Below are 14,617 nucleotides of genomic sequence, written 5' to 3'. Positions count from 1 at the left end.
TCTTATTTATTTCAGACCTAGGAATAGGAATTTATGTATCTGCTCCTGTAATGTAATCCTCTTACTTTTTTTTTTTTACATTACACCACAATATTACTTTTGTTAATTATTTTAAAAAAATAAAAATAAACTGTGATTCTTCAATTTCTATTTATTTTTCTTTCTCAATTTTTTTCTTTAAAAAGTGCTAAATTACTTTCAAAGTTCTTTAATTATTTCCAATTTTTTATTATGTCTCTTGACCATTTAATTTTCAAATGATTTCCCAATCCTGCATTTGTCTTTTAATTTGCCCATTTTTCTTTAAAGAGGAGTGAAAAATATTAGCTTTAAAAAAAATGGAAAAATAAAATATTTTTGTATAAGTTAAATTGGTTTATATATGAGTTTTAAAAATCTATTTGAACCAAATTTAGGGTAACTGGTGGCTAGTTTTCCGTGCAGTGACAGAAGATGACTGCGCCAGCATAGAGGCTAACTGTCATACGGTCAAACAGGAAAAATGGAAGAAAATGAAGATTTTTTTTTTATTAAATATATTTTAATTTTAATATTTTATAAAATAAAAAATAACCTATGATGACATTTAGTATTATTTATTAAAAAAAGGCAGTGGAAAACTCTTAATAAATCAAACATAAAATCTGCAGATAAAATTAATTGTTCTTGGTCCACTCATTCTATATTTCCTCCATAAAGTTCTGCCTTTTTTTGTTTATATTCAATATTCACATTTTCAACCGATAAAAACAAGTTACTTCATTTTGAATACTGTTGCAGAAAGTCTATATTATCAATTATCTACAAACTGCAAGAGAAATTATCTAATCCATCATCACACACACACAAAAATTCTAAAAAATATGGATCTAATCAAATTTCTATTTAATTTTAGAAATTACTAATGATTTATCAACTATTTTTTCAAACTCTATATTTATGAATAAAAAATTGTTCATAACTTTTTTTAAGTTGTATTTTATTTTATTTTTCATTTTTTCAGTCATCACATTATCTATTTAGAACATGATTCTTTTACATCAAATGTCCTCTCTCCAAAATGACTATATTTAAGATACTGCGAAATTAAATATAAGTAGATATTTCTAACAGAAATTCAAACTCTCTTGAAGTATCAAAATAACCAATGAAGATTTTGAACACGAGAGCTAAACCAGATCTAGAGAGATGTTATGTTATTTTGGTCCAGAAAGCTTTTGGGTTATTGATCACAAAGCTTTTCTTCTTGCACCCCCCCTAAAGTAAAATATCCCTTTGGAGGATATAATTATTGTCATTGAGCTTGAAAACTAATTGTGGCCTTTTAGACCATCTAATTCAGAAAATATTTTTGTATTTCGGATTAAATATATTAAATCATATTTTAAAATATGGAAATACTTTTTGAAACATCTAATTTGGACTAAATTTTATATATATATTTTAGATTAGGTATTTCAAAATTTATTTTTAGATTCAAAAATATCTTTTAAAATAATCAATCTGAAAAAATACTTTTATACTTGAGACTGAGGATTTGGAATGATATTTGTAGATTTAAAAATACATTTTGAAAACACTTAATTTAGAATATATTGTTATATATTATAAACTAATTATTTCATAATATATTTTTGAATCCAAAATATTTTCTAAAACATTTAATCCAAAAAATATTAAAAAGAAGGAGATACACAAGTATTTTATTATAATTAGGAATATTTGGAGATTACATGTTTTAGAGGTGCGGGGAGAAAACAATGGGAGGTGCAGAAGAACAAAATCTTGATCACATGTCACACAGGCATTTCATTATGTATCTCAAAGGTTTTTACTATGTATCTCTATAATTTTTTAAAATACATGTAATGTTTTTCGTTAAGATATTGATTAATTTTTAATAAACACGGTAGTTGTTTTTATAATTTTAAGATATATAGTTATGTTTTAATGAAACGGTAGGATTTTATAAATATACAAATATTTGAACTAATTAAATTAATTATGAATTAAATAATTTTGTTTATAAATATTTAATATTTATTTTATATTATTTTAATGAATTAATAATACTTAACACTATCTAAAAAATATTTTAAATTTTTTATATCATTTTTCAAAAGAATTATTAATTTTAAATAATTCTTTTTTATAAATTAAATTAACTCATACAAATTACCTAATTAAACATTTAGAAATAATATAATAAAAAATTTTAAAATAATCTAATAAACATTTACAAATAATATAATTAAAAATATATACCAAAAATATTGTATCGGATATGAAAATTCGAAAGAATAAACATCGAATATCGAAATCCAATTCAAGGAAAATCAGATTTTGAGATTCGATGATTCCGAGATCCGATGTTCCTTTGTGTATTGAAGGAAGTGATCATCCCTTAGTGTGTCTAGGGGAAATGTGTTTAGTCTCTTGTGCTTCAAGAAAGGTGTTTTTTAAACCTTTCAACTTGTATATGTGTGATTGTAAGTTTGTTTGATTTTGTGATTAATGGATAGTTAATCGTATTTTGAGATTAGCAACTGGATGTAGGATTAGTAAGTTTCGAACCAGTATAAAATCATCTATGCAAATTTCTCTCTTCCTTACTCTCTTTACTTTGTTAATTTTATCTGCTAAGTAAGTTTAATTGAGATAAAATTTTAAAAGGCACAATTTGTAGTAAGAAACCAATTCACTCACCTACTTGGTTAATTGTATCACTTATTTCGTTGTGCAACTCTGACAATTAGTATCAGAGTTTGCTTTGATAGTCATTGAAATGGCAAGACAATATCAAACTTTTATAGATGATGCTTCTATTAACAGACCTGCATTATTTACTTGTGAAAATTATGCGTTCTAGAAAGTCAGAATGCAAATATTTATTGAATCTGTTAATAGTAATATTTGGGAAGCTGTTATACATGATCCTTTTATTCCTACTGTTACAGTTAACAATGTGTAGGAAATTAAACCTTGTGATCAATGAACTACTGAAGAAAAGAAAAAAAAAACTTAAAATGATGTAAGAGTTCCTAACATTATTTCACGTACTTTAAATATTGATGAGTTTTACAAAAAATTTGTCCGTAAAACTACTCAAAAAATGTGGAAAGTGTTAAGAATAATCCATGAAAGTATAAATAATGTTAAGAGAGTCAGAAAAAATACCTTAATTCAAAAATACATTCGGAATAAAACAAAGAGAAATCATCTTATATGTTCAAACATGTTTCACCAACAAATAGAAAACAAATATAAAAAGCAAAACGAATAATAAGTATGTAATTCCATATGAAAGTTTACGTTCGTCACTGAATGGTCCTTGACCGTTCGATTTTTCCTGTGGACTCCGTTGGAATGGATTCTTTCATTTGGAAAGAATTCTGGTTTGAGGACGAGCGTCTTCGTTTTGTAATCCTTGTCCTTAAGCGTTCGGCCAAGGGTAGTCGTTCCTTGGTATTTGGTTATAAACTCAATTATATCTATATGTATTTGTATATTTCGTTTGTTCTTAAACACTACTAAATATGGTATCCATTATATTTATCAAGCCTTTTCTCTATAAGTTAGTAGTGCTTGGTCTTACACCAAGTACTCGTACTAAGCAAGTGCTCGGTCTTACGCCAGGCACTCGTTCTAGTTTCCGTAACCGACCTTTATAATAAAAGCGTTCGTCCAAACTCAATGGAGTTCGCTCTTTACAGTGCTCGGTCTTCGACTAACACTCATTCCCCTTGATGATAAATTCATAAATAAGTTAAGTACTCATAGCATTCGGTTTCTTCACATAATTCCGTGACTTATTATTATTCAATGTTCCACAGTATCAGATTCTATGGTATTCGACCTAGAGTCTTAGCACTCGGTCTAGGCTTATTGGCATTCAGTCTAAACTCTCATGAGTCAATTCATTAAATTGGCTCACCTTGTAAATCAAGTTTGATTATTTTAGTTTTCGAGAAATATTATTGAAATCAGTCTCTTTCTATGGTTGTCTTTTTGTTGCAATGATCATCCGTATGGATGTGAGCAGAAGGAGAGGAATTGTTGGAAGAAGCTCTAGAAGAAAATCTTGTCGAGGTGGAAGTTAAGACCGAACAGTAGAACCGTTCGGTCAGATATTGGTTTCTTTGTATGACCGTTCGGTCATCTTTTGGGCTACTTCTTTTGTAGGCCGCTCGGTATAGGTCCTTTGTAAACTGTTCGACCTAGTTTCAACTTTGGTGCAGATTTTAATTCTTCGTTATATTGTAAGGCCGTTCGGCCATATTTTTACTGAATCTCTTTTAAAAGACTAGCTGTAATATTATTAGATGTGATCATTCAATTATATGATTTTATACTGTATTTTTGAGATATTACATCAACTCCAAATAAAGTACTAAAAGATAAAGGAAACTCTCACATCATCTAATAGAACATTTTTTTGCAACTCTGTTAAACTAATTGATTAGTGAAAGACAAAACCTTCTGCACTTCAATTCATACGAAAATAATAAAGATGAAACCATTAAATTTTAACTCAAGCCAGAGGTATCCTGATTCCTGCACTTCTTTTTATGCAGCTTAAACAATTTCATTAAAGAGGTTCCTTCTCAGGAAGCAACAAAAATCTCCATCACCAAATCCTTGTTTCTTATTTTGTACGTATATTAATTAATTGCTAGTTTAGACTTTATTGTAATACGACCAAAAAAGTATGGCAAAAAGCATATTTTAGTAAATACTTTGGATCATATAAATTTGATAAACATTTTGTATGCTTTATATAATAATAAATATTTATTAAATTGTTCTTAGATTCTACACTACATCGTAAAATTAAAATATCAATTTTATGAGATATTTCTATTCAAATACGTTGATATGATATAAAAAATAAAATTCAGAATCTTAAATAAAATCACAGATCTTAAATTAGAAAAATTTGCATCCGATTAAAAATTTGTGTATATGATAAATTTGTTAATTTTATGGCAAACCTATTAAAAATTATATTTATCATAATATTTAATGATTGATAATGTATGTCGTGTTAAAGATATTATGTTAATTATTTTAAATGACAAAAAATATTGATATTATCTAGGGTTAAATATGTTTTTAGTCCCTAAACTATTGGTCGTTTCTGGTTTTCGTCCCTCTTTCAAAATAAGGTACAATTTGGTCCTTATTCTTTTCGAAACTTTGGTTTTAGTCCTCGAAAACTAACACTGTTAAAAATATGTTGACGTGGCTAACGGAAGACTGACAAAATTTTTTTTTTGTCAAAGTTTATCAACTTTTCTCCAGTGTCATCTCTCTCTCTTCAACTTCTCTTTCTCTCTCATTCCTCCAAACTCATTCCAATTCTCACTCTCATGGGTTGTTACCTCTCTTGCAAATGACCAATCCACAATCGCAGCGAGGGGTTTGTGCTTCTTAAAGTGAGGGTCGCAGGTTGCGATTGTGGATTGGTCATTTGCAAGAGAGGTAACAACCCATGAGAGTGAGAATTGGAATGGGTTTGGAGGAATGAGAGAGAAAGAGAAGTTGAAGAGAGAGAGATGACACTGGAGAAAAGTTGATAAACTCTGACAAAAAAAAAATTCTGTCAGTCTTCCGTTAGCCACGTCAACATATTTTTAACAGTGTTAGTTTTCGAGGACTAAAACCAAAGTTTCGAAAAGAATGAGGACCAAATTGTACCTTATTTTGAAAGAGGGACGAAAACCAGAAACAGTCAATAGTTTAAGGACTAAAAACATATTTAACCCTATTATTTATAACAACTATTTATAGTTTCTATTACGTCGTGCAATAAATTTAGTGAAATACAAAACCATAAAGTTAATTCCTTTCATATGCAATAATCAAGTTATACTTTTATTTTATTATAATTTACGTGAGATCTTCACTTTTTTTACAAAAAGTAATAAAATTATTATTATTATTATTATATTAAATAAATGTAAATATTTTTTTTAAATTTTATTGTAGGTAATATTTAGTTTCTTTAGATGATTTTTATTATAAATAGTTATTTTGTTTAAAAGAATAGTTACATTTTAGAAAAAAAAATCAAATGAAAAATGAATAAATTAAAAAAAATCACTTAAAAGATAAAATTAGAAACAAAATGTATACACCAAAAGAGACAATCCTTTCTATATGATAGTATAGAATTTCAAGTAGATGAGAGAAAATATACAACTAAAGGTTTAATTTTATTTATCGCAAAACTTCAAAATAAAATGAAAAGTTTCATTTCTGATGAATATAATTAAGGATAATTTAGGAAACGTAATTCATTTTTTCACGAAATAACACAATTAATTAAACTTAATTAACTTTTTTCTTTTACACTACAAAAATATTTAATATTATCGACGGATTTTTATCGACGGATATGTATCTGTCGATATATTTTAATTTTCGACGAATTTATCGACGATTTTTTTTTATTTTATTTATCGACGGTCCAAAGTCTTTGGTAAATCCGTTGGTAAGTGAAATGCACATTACCGACGAATTTATTGAAGGCCTGTGGCTGTCGATAAAAAAGAGCGGGAATTTTCCCATTTTTTTTTCACTTAACGGCGTTACCGACGGATTTATCGAAGGCTTTTGACCGTCGATAAAAAAAGCGAGAATTTTCCAGCCCATTATTTATCTCAGCGACGTTACCGACGGATTTACCGAAGGCTTGTGGCCGTCGATAAAATCAACGCTTACTTCATTCTCCAGCTCATCTTTTGCTGCTTCTAAAAGAAATGTTGGAATGTGCGTGGTGCTTTTCCTATTGTTGGACGTCGTGCACACCGGTGCAACTTTCTCCATGAATCATCACCGTGCAGTTGTTGGACACCGTGACCACCAAGAAAATCAATCTTTGTGCGCCTCCTTGGACGTGAGCTGTTGGACGAGAAAGAAACGAGACCCTCTTCCAGGCCGTGACCGAGCTGCTCCTCAAGGCTGGATGTGCTCTCCTATTTCTGTGTCCGAGAGCTCCTCTTCCAAGAAAATGGATGCACCGTGTGTGCTATAGGTGGCGGTTGGACCACCTAGGCCGAGACACCACTCTCCCTTTTCCCACCTTTGAACGCAACCCCTGTTGCTCTGCTCTCTTATCTCAAGTGCCAATATATGTGGCAAACATCACACTCTTTGGTACAACTTCTTCCCACCAACCCGAATTTCTCTCCATCTCAGTGTACAACTTCTTTTCCGGCGAACTCAAATTTTCCGGCGAGCCATTGCAAAGTTGATCTGTGCGATGAGGAACATCACTGGTCCTAATAACATCTTCTTTCTCTTACAAATATGAGAATTGCAGACAAACTCTCCATGATTCCCTATGATTTTAACTATTGAAAATAAATTGGTTGTTTGAATGTTTTGAAATGAGTTTGTTATTGGCGTGATGCTTTTTTGGTGACGGAGTTCGTGAAAACGAAAAAAAAAATGACACGGAGGGAGAAAGGAAGACGAAGAAGATGAACCAGATCACGGTAATTACCGACGGATTTATCGAAGGTCCCAAGCCTTCGATAATTACCGGCGGATTTATCGAAGGCCAAAAACCTTCGGTAATTAACGACGGCTGAAAAGGCCGTCTGTAAAGGTTACCGATAATATTTTACCGACGGCATTTTGACCGTCGGTAAACGACAATTACCGACGAATTTTATACATTACCGATGAGTTACGACCGTCAGTAATATCAATTATTCTTGTAGTGACAAGACTTATTTATATTTTTAACCAGTTTATAATAAGGTATTTTTTACAAGTATTTGATTCCAATACATGTAACTAGATAACTAATTTAAATATTGTCATTAATCCTTGTCCTTAATACTCCTTAATAAAATATCCCCAATTGTTAACAACTGTACTTTTGACTTTAAATGCTTAACTATGTGTCTTTGTCCTTACACTTACAATTATTGGTGTATGTTCTGCAATACTATTTAAACTTTTGAATTTGAACAATGTTCTCAAAATATATTTTCATTTTCTATTACTTCACCCTGTGGTTCAAATTAAGCTACGTTTCGCTTTCTTTACCAAAATTTTCACCTTTTTTTCTTCTAAAGTATATAAAGTATATCGCAGCCCAACTCAACTACATTCCATGGCTTGCGTAGGTAAATTCAAACTGAATTCTAAACAATGAAAATTTATTTGTTGTTTTATTAAATTTCTCAATTTGTATTAAAGATGTCAAGATTCGAGTATAAAAGAAATTCTCTAAAAAAGGGTCATTCTAATTTTACTTGGTGTAAAAAATTTCTGTTATGATATATAAACAATTTTAAATAAAAAATATTTAAACTTACCTAATTCCACTCGTTTAGTTACTTAGCATGTTAGAACCTAGTGATGTATTTGTGATAGGTTACCTATTTGATTATGTTGGTGAAATATTGTCGGATGGATGTCTTCTGCTGATATTTTTCCTCTTTCAGCCTAGGTTATTGTTTGGCTACGGTAGTTTCTGGTTTCATGCTCAAATAAGACAGAGTGAAGTTATTGTTTTCAAGGTTCTAGAGTTGGAGGTACTTATGATTGTATCTTTTTATCAATATCAAAAGTAATGTTTTCATATAGTTCATTTTTTTGATAAAATAACTTTATTCATAAAAATAAAATATTTAATAAAAGTATAATTATAATAAAAAAAGTGAAAATTTTTCTTATTTTTAGTTAAATTTTATTTCATAATAACTCTTTCATTTAAAGTTTTAATTTTTGTAAGACTTTTTTTCATGCCTAATTTGTGATGTAATAACACAAAATAATCGATTATCTGGAGTTCAAAATTCATTTTTTCATCTTTAGAATTAGTTTAATAAAATAAATTATTTCTCTGTCATGTTAAAATAACTTACATTAGATTTATTATTACATTATTAATATTTACCGTACATTTAACTCTAATCACAATTCTCAATAAATCTCAAACCTAGTCTTCACAAATGTACTACATTAACAACACAAACTTAACACCACCCTAATTCATAATTATAGTTGAGTAATCGGTACACACTACAAAAATATATGAAACTACTAACAGAAATAAATCCATCAGTAAATTTGAGTTATCGGTAAAACTTTACTGATGGATTTTAAAAATTTAATTATCAATACATTACCTATGAATTTTTCTATAAAGAAATTCGTTGGTAAAAAAATGTGACAAATTTCTCGCCCAAATCTTTCATCTAGCTTTATCTCTTCATCTCCATTTTCTTAAAAAAAAACGAATGTTCCTCTCTTTATCTACATTTTCTCACAATTACAACCCCTAGGATCTTCATCTTCATCTCCAAAAACAGAACCATGGCAACACCTCCAACCAAAGAGAAACTTGTAACACCTCATTGGATCTCACGGCCACAGCCCTCAAGCTTCGATGACTTCTTACTTCTCCTAAACGCGTCGATGCCGTGACTAGAAGCTATGTCAGCACCGCCAAGCACCATATGACATCTCTGCTCTAGTCACGAACATGAGAATCTTAGTTTGGGTAGATCAAGAAATCTTGATCCGTTCACCCGTCATAGCCGTATAATTGCTAGTATGTGTGGTTATGTGTTTGCGAGTTTTGTGTGTGATTATGTGTTGGTCAGTTTTCAACTGGAAGTTGATTGGGAAGAAGATGAAGTGTTGGATGTAAAGATGAAATGTTGGATTGAGAAGAAGTCGCAAGTGTGTGGCCGTGAGGGAGAAATAAAATGATGACAAAGGTAGGAGGATTTGATTTTGTTGGACAGAAAAAGCAAAAAAACAAAAAAATTGAAACCATAAAACAAAGAAGAAGGAAGAGAGATGATGAAGAAGTAGAACCAAATTGCAATATTTACCGACGAAATTTACCAATGTATTTTTTCATCAGTAATTACCGACAATTTTTTTTGTCGAAAATTATCAACAAATATAAAATTATGTTGGTAAATATCACCAACTTCATTATTACTGGTGAATTTTGGTTCGTTGGTAATCTGTCGGATAAAACTAATTACTGATGGATTTTTGACGTTTTCAACGAATTTTGATCGTCGATAATATTTGTTTTTCTCTTATTGACAATGTCAACCTAACTTCACAAAATCAAAACCAACAATACCTTTCAAATACACAACATGAAACACAACCAAATGCACCACAAACCTCAACTCTCACAACATAAATAGGTGAACTCAACCACTCATTCACATGTTTTTAATTGTGTATTAAAAGCTTTAAGTATTAGTCAATGCATGCAACGAATCTCCCCTGTGCATCTTAAATAATCCAGCCATGAAATCTCTATATGCTACAAATGCATGTCATGCATAATGAAATACCACAAAAATAACACACCATGCACAATGAAAAGGGTGAAAGTTAGACTTATAAATTGAAGACCAAAACTATAATTTTATATGGAATAAGTTGACTTTTCTCTCGCTTATCCCCATTTGAATGAGGTCATCTTTCTTCTCAACCCACAAATCCCTGTTCACATTTCTTTTCAAATTGCTTTATCCAAAAAATAAGAAGTATTCGCTCTTCCATTATAAAATACAATACATTGACTGAACTAAATATAAACTAAATTGAGAATGGAATAGACATTTTGCTTTTTTTTTCAAGATTAGTTTATATATTTTATAAACTTGTTAATTTATCAATAATAATTATTATTATTGTTTTATGTCAACAAGTTTAACGATGATTAAAAGTTAAATGTTAATGATAATTTATAATTTTTTCTCTCCATGACATCTTCAAAGAATACGTGAAAGTTACAAAATATTAAAATAGATAATATTTATTATAATTTAGTGAGTTTTAGTTTTAACATTATTTTTATTATTTTAAAGATTTCAGATTAAGAGTAAAAGTGCACATTTTAATAAAGTAAAAAAAATTGTTGATGAATCACAAGTTTATTAAATTTATACATTAGAAAAAAAAGTCTTTTAAATAGCGAGTTTAAAAATTCTATTTTGTTGAGTTAAATGATATTATTGAGTATTTGTAAATAAAATCACTCAAAAGAATGTATAATGTAAAACAAATTTATAGTTAAGATATATTTAAAATTAATAAAAATGATAAATTTATAAATTATATGATATGATAAAAATAAAGATAAATAAATACAAATAAAATTATTGTTCCCATGTAAGTGTAATTTGGGTTGATAATAAGGTAACAATATGGCACTTTTGGCGTCATGCATTCACAGACTTTCTTTGGTGGCTTTTGGGGGCCATGGCTTTAGACATTTTTTAAACTTTTACTATGCTTCTTAAATATATATAATTTTTTTTACATTCATTTAATATTATTATTATTATTATTCTTTTAAAAAAATATAAATTTTACTTTTTCTATAACTATTTTATCTTTATAAGATATGTAAAAATGTAAATGTATATCCTTGAATCGTTTCTCATATAAATATTACAGCTGTATGATTGGCTAAATCACACAATATGTTGGTCCCATCTCATTTATCTTCACAAGACAATGTCATAAAATGGGACCAAGAGGGATGAAAAAAACTTGAATGATTGGCTCACCCTAGTAAGCAACTTAAGCGCTGCTACCGAAGTTTCTTTTTTCATGAAAATTTATTGCATGTAAATGACATTAACCTAGCAATTAGTATGCCCAAAATCTGAACCTAAATTTTCAAAAGTGAAACATAACTACTTAATTAAAACATTTCTATCAATTATTACAGTACAAAGTCATCTCAGTAAATAGGATTCAAGAATCTTTTCCGCCAAAACTTGATAGTGTTTCAAAATATCCTCTCTGAGACATTGGTCATTAATTTCCTCGGCACAACAAAGCTGGAGGTTTTGCAAACGTGTTCGTACCCAAATGGCTCTACGTAACCAAGATCTATAAGGTTTTATAAATATAATAAAAAAATACCAATCAACGGATATGACACACACAAACTTTCTATCTCGACGAAAACTTGCACTCATAAAGGCGACCCACTCTATACGGTAAATGCACCATTCCCATTCTCAACTCTTCTTTCACCTATAAATTTCCCCTCCAAACCACACCAACACAACGCACACAACTTCATTATCTCACTCTCTTTCCCTCATTCTCACTCAGTGGTGTCACTCATGAGAACTCTTCACCACGCTCCAACCCTCCTTAGACCACACAGCACAACCCTCCTTCAATCAACCCAACCCGTACAAAAAATGGACAAAATGATGAACGCCAACATGCCTCAGTTACGATCATCGTCGTCAATGTCACCACCATTGACATCATTGACCAACAAAGTTGCAAAGAGATGGAAGGAATACCAAGGAATGAACAATTGGAACGGTATGTTAGACCCCTTGGACGAGAACCTTCGCGCCGAGATTCTCCGTTATGGCCAATTCGTTGAGGCCGCGTATAAGTCCTTCGAATTCGACCCTTCTTCCCCTAACTACGCCACATGCAAGTTCCCAAAGAGCATACTCTTTGAAAGGTGCGGGTTACGCAACACCGGTTACAGGGTAACCAAACACCTACGTGCAACCTCGGGGATCAAATTACCTAGCTGGGTGGACAAAGCACCGGGTTGGGTGGCAACACAATCAAGCTACATTGGGTACGTAGCAGTGTGTCACAACAAAGAAGAGATCAAACGACTGGGTCGAAGAGACATTGTTGTCGCATTCAGAGGTACCACCACGTGTCTTGAGTGGCTCGAAAATCTTCGAGCCACTCTTACAAACGTGGTTCCATCTGCTGTAACTGGAATCACGGCAGCAGAGCCATGCAGTGTGGAAGAAAACGGAGCCATGGTGGAAAGTGGCTTCCTGAGTTTGTACACGTCCAAGGTGAGTGACAACCCTTCGTTGATGAGCTTGCAAGATATGGTGAGAAAAGAGATTGCTCGGATCCTTAAAACTTACGAAGGAGAAAATCTGAGTTTGACCATAACCGGGCACAGTTTGGGGGCGGCACTGGCGACTCTAGCAGCGTATGACATAAAAAAGAGTTTTCTCCGGCCACCGCATGTGACGGTGATCTCCTTCGGCGGCCCCCGAGTCGGAAACCGGAGCTTTCGGCGGCGGCTGGAGAAGCAGGGGACTAAGGTGTTGCGGATAGTGAACTCGGATGATGTTATAACCAAGATACCGGGATTCGTGTTTGATGAGGTGGAGAAAAAGGAAGGTGACGTGGAGGACAATGGAGGTGAACACGTGGCTAGTTTTCAGGGATGGATGCGGAATCGCGTGAAAGAGGTACAGTGGCTGTTGTACTCGGAGATTGGGGAGGAGCTTCGGCTCTGTAGCAGGGATTCTCCGTACCTCAGGGGAATTAACATTGCCAAGTGTCATGATTTGAACATCTATCTGCATCTCGTTGACGGCTTTGTCAGTTCCACATGTCCCTTTAGGTCCACTGCCAAGAGGTTTCTCCGCCATTAAATTTTGTAAACATTTTTCTGTAAGAAGGACTCTGTAAATACCAGGGATGATTGAAAATGAAAAATTGTGAAAAAGAGAGAGCCAAGAAAACTAAATTTGTGACACGTGGACATCATTGTTTGATATGATCATTTTAAGTGTTCCAGTGCAGGGCTTTATTTTTGGGAATGTACGATTCAATGACTGATTTTATTATACATATTCTTTTGGTTTTGTCCTTTATATAGTTTGGTGGCGTAGAAGGGGGAAAGGGTAATTTACAGATAATTTGAAGATAGAAGGTAATAATAATAAAATATGAAAAGAGTTGGCTGAAAAAAGAAAAGCAGAAATGGGGAAGTAGTATATATAATAGTTTTACGAAAAGAAAGTTGTGAGTGAGCACATAATGGGAAACGAAGGACCCATTAGATGGCCCCAATCGGTGTATTTTTGAGTTCTAAGTAGAGAGCATGCGTGCTTTCCACCATTGAGGTTCGCAATGTCCACTTCAAGTTGCTAAGGAAAGCTACTTCCAATACGTGAAGGTTAATAATGCCAACATGTTTCCGTGTAAGTAATACATTTGAATAATCTTCCATGACAAAAACAATTGCTCTTACCTATAAGGAAACCAACCCAACAAGACACATTCCCCAAATTTTTACAACATTCGTATTTCAGTTAGATGCATTTATCTATGTAGGATTTTTTTTTCATCGCAATATCTCTCTGCATCATCACGCCATTGCCACCCTTAGTACCCTTCTCAATCATATCCAGGAACATGGAAAAAGCTGTTGCCAATCAATAGTTTTCAATCATTTTTCATCAAGTGAAACCATCACTACAATCCTAGCTTCACCAATATATATATATATATATAAAGACATAGAACAAAAAGTTTAAATTATATACAAAGATTCTTTATATACATTTATATCAGACAAATCAATACGTAACTTTATTATAATGATCAGAACACCTTAAGCGTTTTATTATTTATATATATTTATACTGCGATAAAAAAAAGTAAGAAAAAATATATAATGGTAAGTCAATGATCACATACATTGCATATAATAGAAAGTTGAAGTCAAAAAGTGCTTAAAAATTTAGTTACAAAAGAACAGTAGTTTTCATTGGTTAACAACGGATGGATTCGTCAGTCCCTTTCCTTCTGATAGTAACTTGTCAAA

General features: G+C 31.5%; 1 protein-coding gene across 1 annotated transcript; it reads left to right on the top strand.

Moving 5' to 3' along the window:
• Nucleotides 1-12,094: 12,094 nt before the first annotated feature.
• On the top strand, nucleotides 12,095-13,584 carry LOC108328794 (phospholipase A(1) DAD1, chloroplastic). Its single transcript, XM_017562686.2, has one exon. It carries the CDS (start codon nucleotides 12,132-12,134, stop codon nucleotides 13,437-13,439), a length of 1,308 nt encoding a protein of 435 aa, XP_017418175.2. The 5' UTR covers nucleotides 12,095-12,131; the 3' UTR covers nucleotides 13,440-13,584.
• The last annotated feature ends 1,033 nt before the right edge of the window (nucleotides 13,585-14,617 follow it).

This window comes from Vigna angularis, chromosome 2 (assembly GCF_016808095.1).
Source record: "Vigna angularis cultivar LongXiaoDou No.4 chromosome 2, ASM1680809v1, whole genome shotgun sequence".
Lineage (NCBI taxonomy): Eukaryota > Viridiplantae > Streptophyta > Magnoliopsida > Fabales > Fabaceae > Vigna > Vigna angularis.
Note: the sequence above shows the minus strand (reverse complement) of the source record. Positions and strands in the feature narration are given on the sequence as shown.

Excerpts from the sequence above, each read along its gene's own strand:
- LOC108328794 (XM_017562686.2), top strand. The coding sequence starts at position 12,132 with ATGAGAACTCTTCACCACGCTCCAACCCTCCTTAGACCACACAGCACA.